Source organism: Megascapheus bottae, chromosome 3 (assembly GCF_031878675.1).
Source record: "Megascapheus bottae isolate mThoBot1 chromosome 3, mThoBot2.hap1, whole genome shotgun sequence".
Classification (NCBI taxonomy): Eukaryota; Metazoa; Chordata; class Mammalia; order Rodentia; family Geomyidae; genus Megascapheus; species Megascapheus bottae.
In genome coordinates this window covers 85,822,787-85,837,774 of record NC_143511.1, presented here as the reverse complement: position 1 = coordinate 85,837,774, position 14,988 = coordinate 85,822,787, and the positions used below count along the sequence as shown (strand labels likewise).

The 14,988-nt window shown below is 49.2% G+C and overlaps 1 protein-coding gene across 2 annotated transcripts; it reads right to left on the bottom strand.

Annotated features, from left to right (window-relative positions):
* Positions 1–895: 895 nt before the first annotated feature.
* On the bottom strand, positions 896–14,887 carry Phyhd1 (phytanoyl-CoA dioxygenase domain containing 1). Of its 2 annotated transcripts, XM_090330811.1 has the most exons (11): positions 14,817–14,887; positions 11,192–11,350; positions 9,068–9,143; positions 8,868–8,915; positions 7,037–7,092; positions 6,890–6,952; positions 5,779–5,800; positions 3,165–3,293; positions 2,954–3,070; positions 1,337–1,463; positions 1,114–1,260 (listed from the first exon to the last, which is right to left on the bottom strand). In XM_090330811.1, the coding sequence occupies exons 1-11, from the start codon at positions 14,847–14,849 to the stop codon at positions 1,212–1,214; spliced, it is 879 nt and encodes a 292-aa protein (XP_090186937.1). In that variant the 5' UTR covers positions 14,850–14,887; the 3' UTR covers positions 1,114–1,211. The 2 variants fall into 2 exon arrangements, with proteins under 2 accessions (XP_090186936.1, XP_090186937.1); XM_090330810.1 differs by lacking the exon at positions 1,337–1,463 and having other exon boundaries at positions 896–1,260.
* Positions 14,888–14,988: the final 101 nt, after the last annotated feature.

The following is a 14,988-nucleotide window of genomic DNA, read 5'->3' as shown; positions in this document are numbered from 1 at the left end:
GGGTTCCATTCCTTGGTATCACATACACAGAAAAAGATAGAAGTGGTGCTGTGGCTTAAAGTGGTAGAGCACTAGCCTTGAGCAAAAGAACTTAGGGACTGAGCCCAAGCTCTCAGTTCAAGTCCCATGACTGAGGAAAAAAATAAAGAGGTTCATGGACTTTTCTGCTTAGGCTGGCTTCAAACCACAATCCTCAGTGCTCAGCATTTTTTTTTTGGTGGGGGGGGTCAGTCCTGAGGCTTACACTCAGGGCCTGGGTATTGTCCTTGAGGAATGGAACCCAGGGCTTCGTGCTTGCTAGGCAAGCAACTCTACCATTAAGCCGTGCTCAGCCTTTTTTCCCTTTTTTCTTTGTTGCCAGTCATGGGGCTTGAACTTAGGGCCTGAGCACTGTCCTTGAACTATTTCTCAAGGATAGAGCTTTACCACTTGAGCCACAGCACCACTTCCAGCTTTTTTCTATGTATGTGGTACCAAGGAATCGAACCTGGGTCTTCGTGCATGCTAGGCAAGCACTCTACCACTAGGCCAAACTCCTGGCCCCAGCTTTTTTGTGTTAGTCTGTAAACACACTGTGATGATTCAGCGTGATGAAGCAGGTAAAGCCCATGCAGTGTGATCATGACTGGCATGCACTTTTAGCTCTGTCACTCAAGGCTAGCACTCTACCACTTGAGCCCCAGTATCACTTCTGGCTTTTTTCTGTGATTAATTGGGGGGGGGGGACTTTCTTGCCCCAGCAGGATTGGAACCACGATCCTCAGATCTCAGCACCCTGAGCAGATAAGACTACAGGCATAAATAACTAGCACCTAGCTTGGGATGGTTCTTACTAAGGCCCTCCCTCATGAGCAGAACAAGGTTTCTTGGGAAAGAAGGAGGATGGATAAGCTGCTACAATGGAAACTTGTTTTTAATCACCATCTTATATATGATGGTCATAGTTATTCTCAAGAGAAGAGAATCAGCCAGAACCCTTTTATGGCTGAAAATCCACATCAAGGAAGAAGCTGTGTTGGGCAGAAGAGTGGCAAAGAGACTGATACTTTGGGGAAGCCCCCAGCCACCCAGCAGGGGCTGCTGTCCCGTTTCTTGGGCCTCTCGCCTGCCTAGCTACATTGCTGTGGGGCATGGTTTCTGGGGGTGAGGGGAGATGGTGCAGTCTTTGGGCACGTGGCTTCACCGGAGAAGGGCGGTCCAGCCTTTGGGAGTCATGAGGTGTAAAGTGGAGGAAAGGCCAGGTCAGCTGTGGGCTGGAGCCTGCAGAGAATAGAGAAGCTCAGAGCACTGCCACAGCTCCCAAGTCCTCTTCAGAGAAACTTGCCCTGCCACGTACCAGTTCTCTGGGCTCCAGACCGTGCCCACAGCCTCCATGAGATGGAATGTGTAGGCCTGGCGAGAGCTGGCAGAGAGGTTCTGCTCACTCTTGTGAACTACTTCCCCGTGGATCAGGACCAGCGCTCCTGGCAGGGATGTGAGACAATCAGGAAAACACCAGCCCCATGGCACAGCCTCCCTCCTTCGGGAGTAGAGTAGTTAGGGGCTGGGACCTCCTCCCTCAGGTGGCCTCTGCCTCCCAGCCCATGTCCAATCCCATCCCTGGAGGTTCTGGAGCCTGAGGCCTGCTCCAGACCACAGCTATGCTATTTTGACCAAGGTTCCCCTAGAATCAAGTCCTCTGTATTACTTACCAGGCATAGTGACTCACACCTTGCCTGTCACCCTGGCTGTTCAAAGCCAGCTGAGTAGGAAAGTCCCCCTTGAAACTTTTCTTTTTTTTAGGGGGGGGGGTTATGGGGCTTTAACTCAGTCTGGGTGCTGTCCCTGATCTCTTCAGCTGAAGACTACTACCCTACCCTTGAGCCAAGCCCCACTTCCCATTTTCTAGAGGTTAACTGGAGATAAGAGTCTCAGGTCTTTTTGTGCCCAGGCTGGCTTTGAACCTTGATCCTCAGATTTCAACCTCCTGAGTAGATAGAATTACAGGTGAGAGCCACTGTGCAGGCTCCCCTTAAAATTCTTTAAAATTTTTTTTTGCCCGGTCTGGGGCTTGAACTCAGGGCTTGAGCACTGTCCTTGGGCTTTCTCAAGGCTAGAGCTTTACCACTTGAGCCACAGCACTATTCCTGGCTTTTTTCTATGTATGTGGTACCAAGGAATGGAATCTGGGTCTTGGTGCATGCTAGGCAAGTACTCTACCACTAGACCAAACTCCCAGCCCTCCCCTTGAAATTCTTATCTCCAAGTAACCATCAGAAAACTGGAAGTGGCTCTGTGGCTCAAAAGTGGTAGAGTACTGGCCTTGAGCAAGAGTTCAGGAATAATGCTCAGGTCCTGAGTTCAAGCCCCACACTAACCAAAAAAAAAAAAAAGCCAGAAATAGAGGTATGGCTAAAATGGGAGGTTAGCCTTGAGTAGGGCAAACAACCAAGAGCCTAATGAGAGCCTGAGGCCTTGAGCTCAAGACCTAATAACTATCACCACCACCAAGAAAAAGCCTCTGTACTGTAGCTTCCCCTGATCTGGGAGGACTTGCTGGTGACCCTGCTGGCTCCTAACTTCTGGATGCTCTGCCAGCCCCACCTTTGTGTGTGTGTGTGTGTGTGTGTGTGTGTGTGTGTGTGTGTGTGTGTGTGTGTGTGTGAGTCTCAACCCCTTAGGACTCTGAACACTGTCTCTGAGTTCTCTCTAGCACTCTACTAGTTAAGCCACAGCTACACTTCCCTCTTTTTGGTGGTTTAAGAGGTAAGAGTGTATAAAGACTTTCCTGCCTAGCCTGGCTCTGAACCACCATCCTCACATCTGAGTAGCTAGGATGACAGGGGTGAGCCACCTGCACCAGGCCCCCATCCCTGAGGCATCAAGTGGAGCCTCTTCCATGACCAGGTAGAGGAGTGAGCACAGATCTGGGGAATGGCCACTTGCCTCCCAATTGCTCTATGTCCCAACCTACCTGTGTGCACCGGTGTGGGCACAAAGAGGCTGTCATCCCAGGCAGGATCCGACCCCAGGAAGCTGGTGCCCGGTGCTGAGCCAGCAGGGGCCCGGATCATCCTTCTTGACACCCCATCTGCAAGCCAAGATGGCACCTTGGGCTCCACTGTCTCTTCACCAAGACCCCCTCCCTGGGGAATGGGGGGGTGGGTGCGGGCAAGGGTCCTTACTGATGTGGGAGCCAGGGATGAACCAGAGGCAGCCATTGCTCAGTGTGGCATCCTCCACTGCGATCCACATACCCAGCACCCGACCAAGGGGCTCCGTGTACAGGAAGGTGGCATCCTGGTGAGGGAATACTGCAGAAGACACGCCAGGGGGTGAGGGTCAAAGCCAGACAGGCACTAGAGAACCTGAGACCCTGAGATTCTTTTTTTTTTTTTTTCCCTGTGGGTCATGGGGCTTGAACTCAGCCTGGGCACTGTCCCTGAGCTCTTCAGCTCAAGGCTACCACCCTACCCTTGAACCAAGCCCCAATTCCTGTTTTCTAGAGGCTAATTGGAGATAAGAGTCTCAAGTCTTTTTGTGCCCGGGCTGGCTTTGAACCTTGATCCTCAGATCTCAGCCTCCAGAGTAGCTAGGATTACAGGCGTGAGCCACCTGGGCGACTAAGAACTTGATACTCTTATCTCCAATTAATATCTAGAAAATAGGAAGTGGGGCTGTGGCTCCAGGGGCAGGGGGGTAGGCTTTAAGCTGAAGAGCACAGGGGCAGCACCCAGGCCCAGAGTTTAAGCCCCATGACTCACAAAAAAAAAGGGGGGTCGGGAGTTTAGCCTAAAGGTAGAGTGCTTGCCTAGCATGCACGAAGACCCGAGTTTGATTCCTCAGTACCATCTACATAGAAAAAAAACTGGAAATGGTACTGAGGCTCAAGTGGTAGAGCTCTATCCTTGAGAAATAGTCCAAGGACAGTGCTCAGGCCCTGAGCTCAAGCCCAGGACTGGCAAAAAATAAATAAATAAAAGAAATGGCACTTTGGCTCAAAGTGGCACAGCACTAGCCTTGAGCTCAGAGACAGTGCCCATCCCCTGAGTTCAAGCCCCACAACTAATCAAAAAAAATACTTTTTTCCCACTTCTCTACTATAATCTATCTCAAAAGGCTGCTGGAGTGGCGTATACCTCTAATCCTAGCTGCTCAAGAGGCTGAGATCTGAAGACCAAGGTTCAAAGCCAGCATGGCAGGAAAGGCCATGAGACTCCAATTAAACAACAGGAAACTGAAAGTGTACCGCTGGCTCAGATCACTGCTGGAGGTGTAGTCAAATAGAAGCACCTGCTCAGCAAGTACAAGGTTCTGAGTCCAAATTCCAATGCAGCCAAAAATACAAATTCACAAGCCTATCCAGACCAGATCCACTGGCTTAAGATCTTAGGAATGGAAATGAATCTGTCTCTGTCTCTCTGAACTCATGGTCTCACACTTGTTAGGCAGGTACTTTACAACTCAGGTATGTGTCCAGTCTTTTTTTTTTTTGCCAATACTGAGGCTTGTACTCAGGACCAGAGCACTGTCCTTGGGCCTTCTCAAGGCTAGAGCTCTACCATTTGAGCCATAGCACCACTTTTAGCTTTTTTCTATGCATGTGGTACCAAGGAATTGAACCCAGGTCTTGGTGCATGCTAGGTAAGCACCACTCTGCCTCTAAGCCAAACTCCTGGCCCCTCCAGTCCTTTTTTTTTTTTTCATCTTGCTGGTTCTGGGGTTTGAAATAAGAATTCACAGTCCTTGTGCTGAGCTGGTTTGCTTGCATGGCTGGTGCTCTACCACTGGAGCCACACGTCTAGATTTGCTTTTTCACTGATTATTTTGATAAGAGTCTGTTAGGTTTTTCTGCTCAGATTTGGACTACCATTTTCCAGATTGCAGCTTCATGAGTAGGCATGGATTATTGGCATGTGCTGCCTGAGCCTGGCTTGTATTGGTTATTTCTTAGGTAGGATCTTACTTCCTACCCACTGTGTGGCTAGACCATGATGCTCCCAATTTTATGTTTCCTACAGTAGCTGGAATAATAAATATGTGGCAATGAGCCCTGGTGGCTCACGCCTGTAATCCTAACTACTCAGGAGGCTGAGATCTGAGGATCACAGTTCAAAGCCAGTCTGTGAGACTCTTATCTCCAATTAATCACCAGGAAACAGGAAGTGGTGCTGTGGTTCCAGGAGTAGGGCAGTAGCCTTGAGCTGAAGAGCTCAGGGACAGCGCCCAGGCCCAGAGTTCAAGTCCCATGTCTTGACAAAAAAAAAAAAAAAAAAACATGTGCCGCCATTCCTAGTTTCTTTCCACTGAGGTAAAGTCTTGAAAACGCTTCTGCCCTGGCCAGTCACAACCTCAGATTCCTAAGTCCCTAGGACGACAAGCATGCCTCAGCAGCAGCTCTGAAGTATCTACTTTTTTTTTTTCCCCTGGTCCTGGGGCTTGAACTCAGGGCCTTGGCAATGTCCTTGGTCCTTGGACTTTCTCAAGGTTAGCGCTGTACCACTTGAGCCATAACACCACTTTCAGCTTTTTCTGTGTCTGTAGTACTGAGGAATCAAACCCAGGGCTTCGTGCATGCTAGGGGAAGCACTCTACCATTAGGCCATGCTCCCAGCCCTGAAGAATATACTTTTATTGAGCTAAGTGTTACTGTCAGATTTGGGGCCTAATGGCCAAAGGGCTCCAGGACACCCTACCATTCCACTGTGCCAGGAGGGTGTAGAAGATGGAGCTCTTTGTCCCCTGACCACTCTGATCTCCCCACCTTTTCTAGAGGCTCAAGGTCTGCTCCCGGCTTACCTTCACCACCAAAGTGAGGTTGCTGCAAGAGAGAAGGGCTTGTTGAGGATGGAGGGGGAAAGGAGGGGAACGGGGGAGGAGTAAAGGGAAAAATGGGGGGTGGGAAGAGGGAAGAAAGGCATGGAAAGATCTAGGCTGGATCTGAGTCCTGCAGAACACTGCCACTCTTTTTTTTTTTTTTTTTTTTTTTTTTTTTTTGCCAGTCCTGGGCTTGAGCTCAGGGCCTGAGCACTGTCCTTGGACTTTCTCAAGGCCAGAGCTCTACCACTTGAGCCTCAGCACCACTTCCGGCTTTTTTCTATGTATGTGGTACCGAGGAATCGGACCTGGGTCTTCATGCATGCTAGGCAAGCACTTTAACCACTAGGCCAAACTCCCGGTCCCTTTTTTTTTTTTTTTTTTTTTTTGGCTAGGCCTAGGGCTTGAGCCCAGGGCCTGAGCACTGTCCTTGGACTTTCTCAAGGCTAGAGCTCTACCACTTGAGCCTCAGCACCACTTCTGTTTTTTTTCTATGTATGTGGTACTGAGGAATTGAATCCAGGTCTTCGTGCATGCTAGGCAAACACTCGACCACTAGGCCAAACTCCCGGCCCGACACTGCCACTCTTGTTCCATGCCAACACTCACACTCAAGTACCACCTGTGTGCCCACCCCAGGAAGGCACAGGGGTATACTACACAGAAGGCAGCAGGCACTGCCCCCCAAAAATCTCCAAGAAAACAAGTGAGGGCCAGAAATCACCTCCAGAACCAGTGGGGGGGGGCGGTATCTGTTTTTCTTTTTTTAACTGGTTCTTGAACTCTGGGCATCTTGGATGCTGTCCTTGGGCTCCTTTTCCCTCAAAGCTATTGCTCTACCTCCTGAGCCACAGCGCCACTTTCAGCTTTTTCTGTGCCTAATTGTAGATAAGAATCTCAAGGACTTTCCTGCCCAGGCTGGCTTAGAACTGCAATCCTCAGATCTCAGCCTCCTAAGTAGTCTGAGCCACCAGTGCCCAGAAATCTACCACCAAATTTTAATCAGCTAAGCACAAAGCCCCCAAGCCTATGTAAACAGTCTGCCCATCTTTCAAAGGGGAAACTGAGGCCAAGGGGTGGACACGAGGCTTACCTTAAAGATGTACATGCTCTGTACAACCACGGGCACCTGGAGGCCCAGACTTCTGGCCAAGGCCTGGAAGGGGACAGGGTTAAACTGCTGCTCCCCTCTGCCCCTCCAACCAGTCCACCCTCCTTTCCTGTCCCCACTTCTGCTCACCTGAACTTTAGTGGAGTGGGTGACACTCTTGAAGACAGGGTCGTAGGCATGGAGAGCTGCAGGGCAGAGGGGGGGCTGGTGGGCAGTGGGCCAGCCTGGGCCGCTGTGCAGAGGCTCACCCCCCGGGCACCACTCAGGCCTCACTGCCATGTGGTCACCCATGTGAGGTACGCTATGCTTTATGCTTGTTCACTTATTTTATGTTTGCTTCTCCGTCTTAGGGCTTGAACTCAGGGCTTGGGCACTGTCTCTGAGCTTCTTTTTGTTCAAGGCTTGTGCTCTATCACTTCAGACACAGCTCTACTTCTGGCTTTTTCTAAGTAGTTTATTGGAGATAAGAATCTCCTAGAGGGCCAAGCACCATGACTCCCACATGCAATCCTAGCTACTCAGGAGGCTGAGATCTTAAGATTATAATTCAAAGCCAGCCTGGCCCTAAAAAATATGAGATTCTTATCTCCAAGTAACAAGTAGAAAATGGGAAATAGGGCTGTGGCTCAAGGAGTAGGGTGGTAGCCTTGAGCTGAAGAGCTCAGGGACAATGCCTAGGCCCAGGGGTAGGGTGGTAGCCCAGGGACATTTGCCAGGCCTAGATCAAACCCCATGACCCACAAAAAAAAAAATCTCATGGAGGGCCAGGAGTGTGATCTAGTGCTTGCCTAGCATACACGAAGTCCTGGGTTTGATTCCTCAGTACCACATACACAGAAAAAAACTCAAGTGGGCTCAAGTAGTAGAACGCTAGCCTTGAGCAAAAAAAAGCTCAAGGACAGTGTCTAGGACTGGCAAAAAAAAAAAAATACTCATGGACTTTTCTGCCTGGATTGGCTTTGAACCATGATCCTCACATCTCAGACTCCCAATAGCTGGGATTCAAGGCAAGTGAACTATTTATTTTTCCCATCCTGGGGTTTGAACTCAGGATCTCATGCTCTCCATGGCTTTTTCCACTTAAAGCTGGTGCTCTATCACTTTAGCCATATAAGCCATATATCTACTTCCAGTTTTTTGGTAGTTAGAAATAAGAATGTCTCAGATCTGTCTGCACCTGCTGGCTTAAACTGTGATCCTCAGATCTCAGCCTCCTGAGTTGTTAGGTTTTCTTTTCTGAATATCTGGAAACCTTAGTCCTCCAGTCCTGAATCTCCATCCCTCGTAGAGGACTGACTCAGGAAGAACCTCAATGCACCCCCTTCCTCTGTGTGCACCCAGGGGACCATTTCTGTCCTGTGAGCCTCAGTCTTGTCTGTAAAAGGAGAGAAGAAAATCCCTACACCCAGGCACTGGGTAGCTCACACCTGTAATCCTAGCTATTCAAGAAGCCCAGATGCAAGGATTGTAGTTCAAAGCCAGCACAAGCAGGAAAGTCCATGAGCCTCTCATCTCCAATTAACCATCTAAAAGCTGGAAGTAGAGCAGTGACTCAAGTGGTAGAAGACTAGTGTTCATTAAAAAGCTCAGGGTTGGCATCCAGGCCCTGAATTCTAGTTCAAGTACTAGGATACCCCTCCCCCAAAATGACAATGGTACTTTCCTTAGAGCAGGGAGTAGATCAACATGGTAGTTTGGTCCAGGAAGCAGCTGGATCCAGGAGTCCCTCTTGCTCATCAGAGCCGGGCAGAAGGGTGTTATGGTCTGCTTTGGTCTACCTGTAGGGAGCACTCAAGGGGAGCCCTCCTCCCAGTCCTGGGGTAGTAACTACAAGATTAGTGCCGGAAGATGAAAAGTAAGGCAAGAAGACAGATGCAGCCAGAAAGCACATTCCAAGCCCCACTTTGATCTTAAGTCTCCTCTGGCCTTTTCTTTCCCCCACCCCCAGGGCGCTGCTCACCGTGGCCAACTTTGTTGAGGGCTTTCTCTGGGGGGACCAGGAAGTTTCCTGTGACACAGAACAGACAAAAGCTGAAGAATTGGAAGTCTGCTGTCCACTAGACAGGTGGTCTCAGCTTTCTTCCATCCCTGGAGGGCAGAACTCCAAATTCTATCACATTACAGCCACTCCCTCCTGGGTGTAGGACCCCAGCAACAAACCTTTCTTGTCAAAAACGCCTTTCTCAAAGAAGAATCGAATCTTGTCCCCACTGCTCAAGAAATAGTCCGTGCTGCCCTGTGAAAGGAGACAGAGAAGGGACTACAAGAAGGATCTGGTGGCTAATAGCTGACTCTAGCAAAGAGGGGAGTAGACGCAGGCACTGCATCACCCAGAATTACAAACCCCCAGAAGCTTCCTAAACAGTGAGGTGCTGGTGGTGAACAGAAACCCCAAGTTCTGGAAGTACAGCTTGCAGCTGAAAATCTGACTTTTCTTGGAAATATCTAATTACAGATGTGTCCCAATTTATGATGGTGCTACATATAATTGAAGTCACCGGAAGTGGAAAATGAAATCCAGGTGCTGGTGGCTCATGGCTGCAATCCTAGCTACTTAGGAGGCTGAGATCTGAGGATCACAGTTTGAAAACAAGCCAGGCTGAAAAATCCTCGGGAGACTCGTACCTCCAATTAACCACCAGAAAATCAGAAGCGGTGCTGTGGCTCAGAGTGTAGGCCTGAGTTCAAGCCCCAGTGACAGACAAAAAAGAAAAGAATAGCTAGGTGCGGTGGCTCATGCTTGTAATCCTAGCGACTCAGGAGGCTGAAATCTGAGGATTGGGGTTCAAAGCCAGCCCAGGCAGGAAAGTTTGTGAGACTCTTATCCCCTATTAACCACAAGATAACCGGAAGTGGTGTTGTGGCTCTGGGGGTAGGGTGGTAGCCTTGAGCTGAAGAGCTCAGGGAGAGCGTGTATGCCTGGAGTACCATACACGCAGAAAAAGCTGGAAGTGGTGCTGTGGCTCAAGTAGCATAGCACTAACCTTGAGTAAAAAGTGTCCAAGGGCAGTGCCCAGGCCAAGTTCAAGCCCAATGAGCAAAAATAAATAAATAAATAGATTTTTTTTTTCTTTTTTGCCAGTCCTCGGCTTGGGCTCAGGGCCTGAGCACTGTCCTTGGACTTTCTCGAGGCTAGAGCTCTACCACTTGAGCCTCAGCACCACTTCCGGCTTTTTTCTATGTATGTAGTACATACATAGAATTGAACCCAGGTCTTTGTGCATGCTAGGCAAGCACTCTACCAACTAGGCCAAACTCCCGGCCCCATAAATAAATAAATAAAATAGAAAATAAGGCCAAATAAAAATAAAATAAAAATTAAAACATAAGGCTCAAGCCCAGGACTGGCAATAAATAAATAAATATATATATATTTTTTTTTAAAGAAAAACCTCAAGACTCTTATCTTTCCATTTTCTGATACGTAAGGTCTTTAAAGTTGTAATTCTTGCTTTTGGCCACCAGAGGACGGCAGCACGTCAGTATCAGGATGAATGAGCCCTAGTCTGAAATCCAGACTACGGTTAGAAGAACCAAATAGGTGAGGAATCACCTTCGTTCTTGCCTTCTCAAGGCTAGAGCTCTACCTCTTGAGCCACAGCCCAGCACCATTTCTGGCATTTTTATGTATGTGGTATCAAGGAATGGAACCCATGTCTTCATGCTGGAGTTCCTAATCTGGTTGAGAACAAGACTCACACAGGCGGGCTGACAGAACCATCAGGCTCACACTGGCTCTTTGTGGCAGAAGGTACAGCATCACTTGGTTTCTGACAGAGTTAAATTTAAATCCGAGCTATACCAATTACTATATGGTTAGGAGAAGTGGTCTGAGCCTCACGTTCCCTGCCTGTCAAATAGGAACAATCATGGCTCCCTTGTAAGCTTAGAGTGGGGCGCTAAGGAGGGATGCACACAGTGCTTAGCCTGGTGCCGGCCAGGGTGCACGTCTGGGACCAGAGACCTCATCTGAGATCCAAACAAAGCCAGGCAGTGGTGGCTCATGCCTGGAATCCTCAGCTACTCAGGAGGTTGAGATCCTAGGACTGAGGTTTGAAGCCATCCTGGGTAGACACATCTGTGCGATTCTAATAGCCAATTAATCACACACAAAAGCCAGAAGTAGAGCTGTGACTCAAGTAAAGTACCAGTCTTGAACAAAAATGCTGAGGGACAGTGCCCAGGTCCTGAGTTTAAACCGCAGTACTGTCTGCTACACACACACACACACACACACACACACACACACACACACACACACACACACACACCATCCTCACCTACCTGGGCTCGAAGCTGTTCCTCCTCCTGTGTAGAAAACTCAGTGCGACAATGGGGAGGGACATCCATCTCTGCCACGATCTCGTTGATCCTCTGTCGCATGGCCATGCACTCTTCTGCAGACAAGAATCCTTCCAGCACCAGAAACCCATCCTCCTGGAACTGCAAGCAGAAGCGAGGCTCAGCCTTCCCCTGCTGCCTTACGGCCCACACTTGACCCCCAACTGGAAAGTTGGTAAAGGAGAGACCTAGCAACCCAGTCATTGCTCCAGCCCTGTCCTCCCTATCAGTATAGGCAGCATGGATTTTAGGAAAGGGAGGGAGAATGAGAGATTTTTCCTAATCAGTCCTGTGGTGGCCTGGAGAAATATCCAAATATAACCTCATGCCGGGAGCTAGTGGCTCATGCTTGTAATCTTAGCTACTCAGGAGGTTAAGATATGAAAATCTCTGTTCTAAGCCAGCCTAGGCCAGAGTCTGTGAGAGTCTTACCTCCACTTAACAACCCTCCCCCCCCCCCAAAAAAAAGGCCAGAGTTAGAGCTATGGCTCAAGTGCTAGAGCATTAGCTTTGATCATATGAAATTCAACGATATAGACTCAAGGCCTCGGATGGGTACAGACACCCAGGAAATTTTTTCTTTAAATTTAAGAGAGACCACTGTATATGAGGAAGGAGAACTTCCAGGCAGAGGAGATGTGTGAAGCTCGTGGGGGAACAGGAGGATGAGGAGTGGAGGGCAAGAGGAGAAAGCATGCCAGCATGGGGCTCAGCTAGACCGGGAGTCAGGCAGACGGGAGTGGGCAGATAGGGAAGGGTCCAACAGATGCTTTATTCAGATTAACCTCTAGTTCCCGCATTCTGAGCTGTGGGGAGATAAGGAGAGAAGGCATAAATGCCTTTCTCCAGGGCTGGTGGTGAAGTTGAATGTGGAGCCCTTACATAAGCGTGGAAAAAGCCCCAGGTTCCACCCCCAGCACTGGAAAAATAAAATAGAGCATTGAGGAGCAAAGATGGATGTGCAAGGGGATTTGTTTCCAGAGCTGTGTTTCATGATTCCGGGGATTTGCTAGACAAAGTCTGGTTTCCTGTTTTGGAACAAAGGCAGATGATAAAAATCTCACATTAGGAGGGAGGAGGCATGGGTCAGGCATGGGGGGTGGCTTACTCCTATAATCCTAGCTACTCAGCAGGAGGCTGAGATCTGAGGATCATGGTTCAAAGCCAGCCCAGGCACTAAACTCTATGAGACTTTTATCTCCAATTAGCCACCAGAAAACCAGAAGTGGTGCTGTGGCTCAAGGGGTACGGTGGCAGCCTTGAGCTGAAGAGCTCAGAGACAGTGCCCAGGCCCAGAGTTCAAGCCCCATGACTCACAACAACAACAACAAAGACAGAAAGGTTCAAAGTCGGCCTGGGCACAAAAGGTGTGAGCCATGGCACCCTGCCCTGAGCTTCTTTTGCTCAGGCTAGTTCTCTACCACTTGAGCTACAACACCACTTTTAGCTTTTTCTATTTATGTGGTACTGAAGAATTGAACCCAGGGCTTCATACAAAAATAATGCCTTTTGCGGGGGGTGGTGGGGAAGGCCAGTCAGGGCCTAGAACTTAGGGCCTGGGCACTGTTCCTGAGCTTTTTCCACTCAAGGCTAGCCTAGTTCTATCATTCTGAATTACAGTGCTGAGTACACTTTTTATTTTTTCCTTTTTTGTGCCAGTCCTGGGGCTTGAAGTCAGGGCCTGGGCTCTATCTCTGAGTCTCTCAGTGCTCAAGGCTACTGTTGTACTTGAGCCATAACTTCACTTCTGGCTTTTTCTGTTTGATTGATTGATTGATTTATTCTGTGAGTCAAAGGACTTGAACTCAGCCTAGTTGCTGTCTCTGAGCTTTTCTGCTCAAGGCTACCACCCTACCCTTGAGCTAAGCCCTACTTCCCTGTTTCCTAGAGGTCCTTTTGTTCCCAGGCTGACTTTGAACCTCCATCTTCAGATCTCAGCCTCTGGAGTAGCTAGGATTATAGACAGGAGCCACCATGCCTGGCTTGGCTTTTTCTGTTTATACGGTATTGAGGAATTGAACCCAGGGTTTCGTGCATTCTAGGCAAATACTCTACCACTAAGCCACATTCCCAGCCCAAGCATACATTTCTTTTTGAACAGTGTCGCCCTTTCCTTCACTCTGAATTGTTTTAGATTCAGGATCTTGCTAATGTTGCCTGGGCTGGCCTTAAACTCTCTTATCTTTCTGCCTTTCCTTCCCAATCCTAACTACTCAAGAGGCTGAGATCTGATGATCAAGGTTCAAAGCCAGCCTGGGCACTCAAGTCTGAGAGACTCTTTATCTCTAATTAAACACTAGAGGGCTGGAGTTTGGCCTAGTGGTAGAGTGCTTGCCTAGCATGCACGAAGACCCGGATTCGATTTCTCGGTACCACATACATAGAAAAAAGCTGGAAGTGGTGCTGAGGCTCAAGTGGTAGAGCTCTAGCCTTGAGAAAGTCCAAGGACAGTGCTCAGACCCTGAGCTCAAGCCCAGGACTGGCAAAAAAAAAAAAAAGAAAGAAATGAGGGAGATCACAGTCTGAGGCCAGACAAGACAACAGTTCCAGAGACTCCTTCTCAACCTGTGACTGAGCTCAGGGCACACATTTGTCACCCTAGTGCTCAGGGAAGCACAGGGAGGAGGATCACAGCCCAGGCTGGCTGGGGATTAGAGGCAAACCTCACTCAGAGAAAAAAAAATAATGCAAACAAAGGGACTGGAGATGTGGCTCCAGCGATACAGTGCTTTTCTGGCCTATGTGTGAGGCCCCTGGGCTCAACCCACAGCACCACAAAAAAAAAAAACAAACAAAAAAAAAACAGTAAGAAAAGCAGGTAGAGGAGGTACTGTCTGTCCCTAGGGCTCTGGTAGCTGTGAGTATGGATTGTCTTTGTGGGATTTTTTTGTTTTCCTGTGTGTTTGTGGATCAAATCTGGGGCCTTGGGCTTGAGCTCTAGCCTGACAGGCTGAGAAGCAAGGGCTAGGAAGCGAGGGCTGGGGTAGCAAGCTCGGGGTAGGAATCTGCAGGCCATTTTAAGGCCTTTGGTATTTGGCCTAATGGTCAACCCAGAAGGAGGACCTCCCCACTGGCACCACCCCCCACCAGAAAGCCAGCTGGACGGGCCCAACCAAGTGCTCTATTCTGGTTTTTATCACTTACACACACACACACACACACACACACCCTCCACCCTGCCCCATGCTGGTCCTGTGGGCTGTGTAGAAGTAAGGCCTTGTGTCCGGGAGCCCATCAGTTCTTGGTGTGAGCCTCCATAAAACGGGAGGAGGGGCCAGGTGTGTGGCCTAGTGGTAGAGTGCTTGCTTAGCATGCATGAAGACCTAGGTTCGATTCCTCAGTATCACATACATAAAAAAAAAAAAAAAAAAAAAAGCCCGAAGTGGTACTGTGGCTCAAATGCTAGAGCTCTAGCCTTGACAATGACCATGGACAGTGCTTAGGCCCTGAGTTCAAGGCTTAGGACTTTGAAAAAATAAAATAAAAGCAGCAGGAGGGTCAGTTTCAGAGGCCACTAGAGGTGTGCTCCCCTTGCCAGCCCCTCCCGATGCCACCCTGCAGGCCCTACCTTCTGAAGCTGTGCGGGGCTCAGGCAGGCCATGGGGACTGGACTGGTGAACTCCGGTTCTGAGCGATGTGTCCAGGACTGGAGAGGAGAAAGTTCAGGAAGGGGGAAGAGTGGCTGGCTGAAGGCTGGGAGGGTTTAACCCTTTCCTACCCAGAGCATACTCACTCACAGC

Excerpts from the sequence above, each read along its gene's own strand:
- Phyhd1 (XM_090330810.1), bottom strand. The coding sequence starts at position 14,849 with ATGGCCTGCCTGAGCCCCGCACAGCTTCAGAAG. Across the intron at positions 3,294-5,778 it reads ACCTCACTTTGGTGGTGAAG|TATTCCCTCACCAGGATGCC; the intron begins GTAAGCCGGGAG and ends TGTCTTCTGCAG. Across the intron at positions 3,071-3,164 it reads CATCCCTGGCTCCCACATCA|ATGGGGTGTCAAGAAGGATG; the intron begins GTAAGGACCCTT and ends CTTGGCTTGCAG.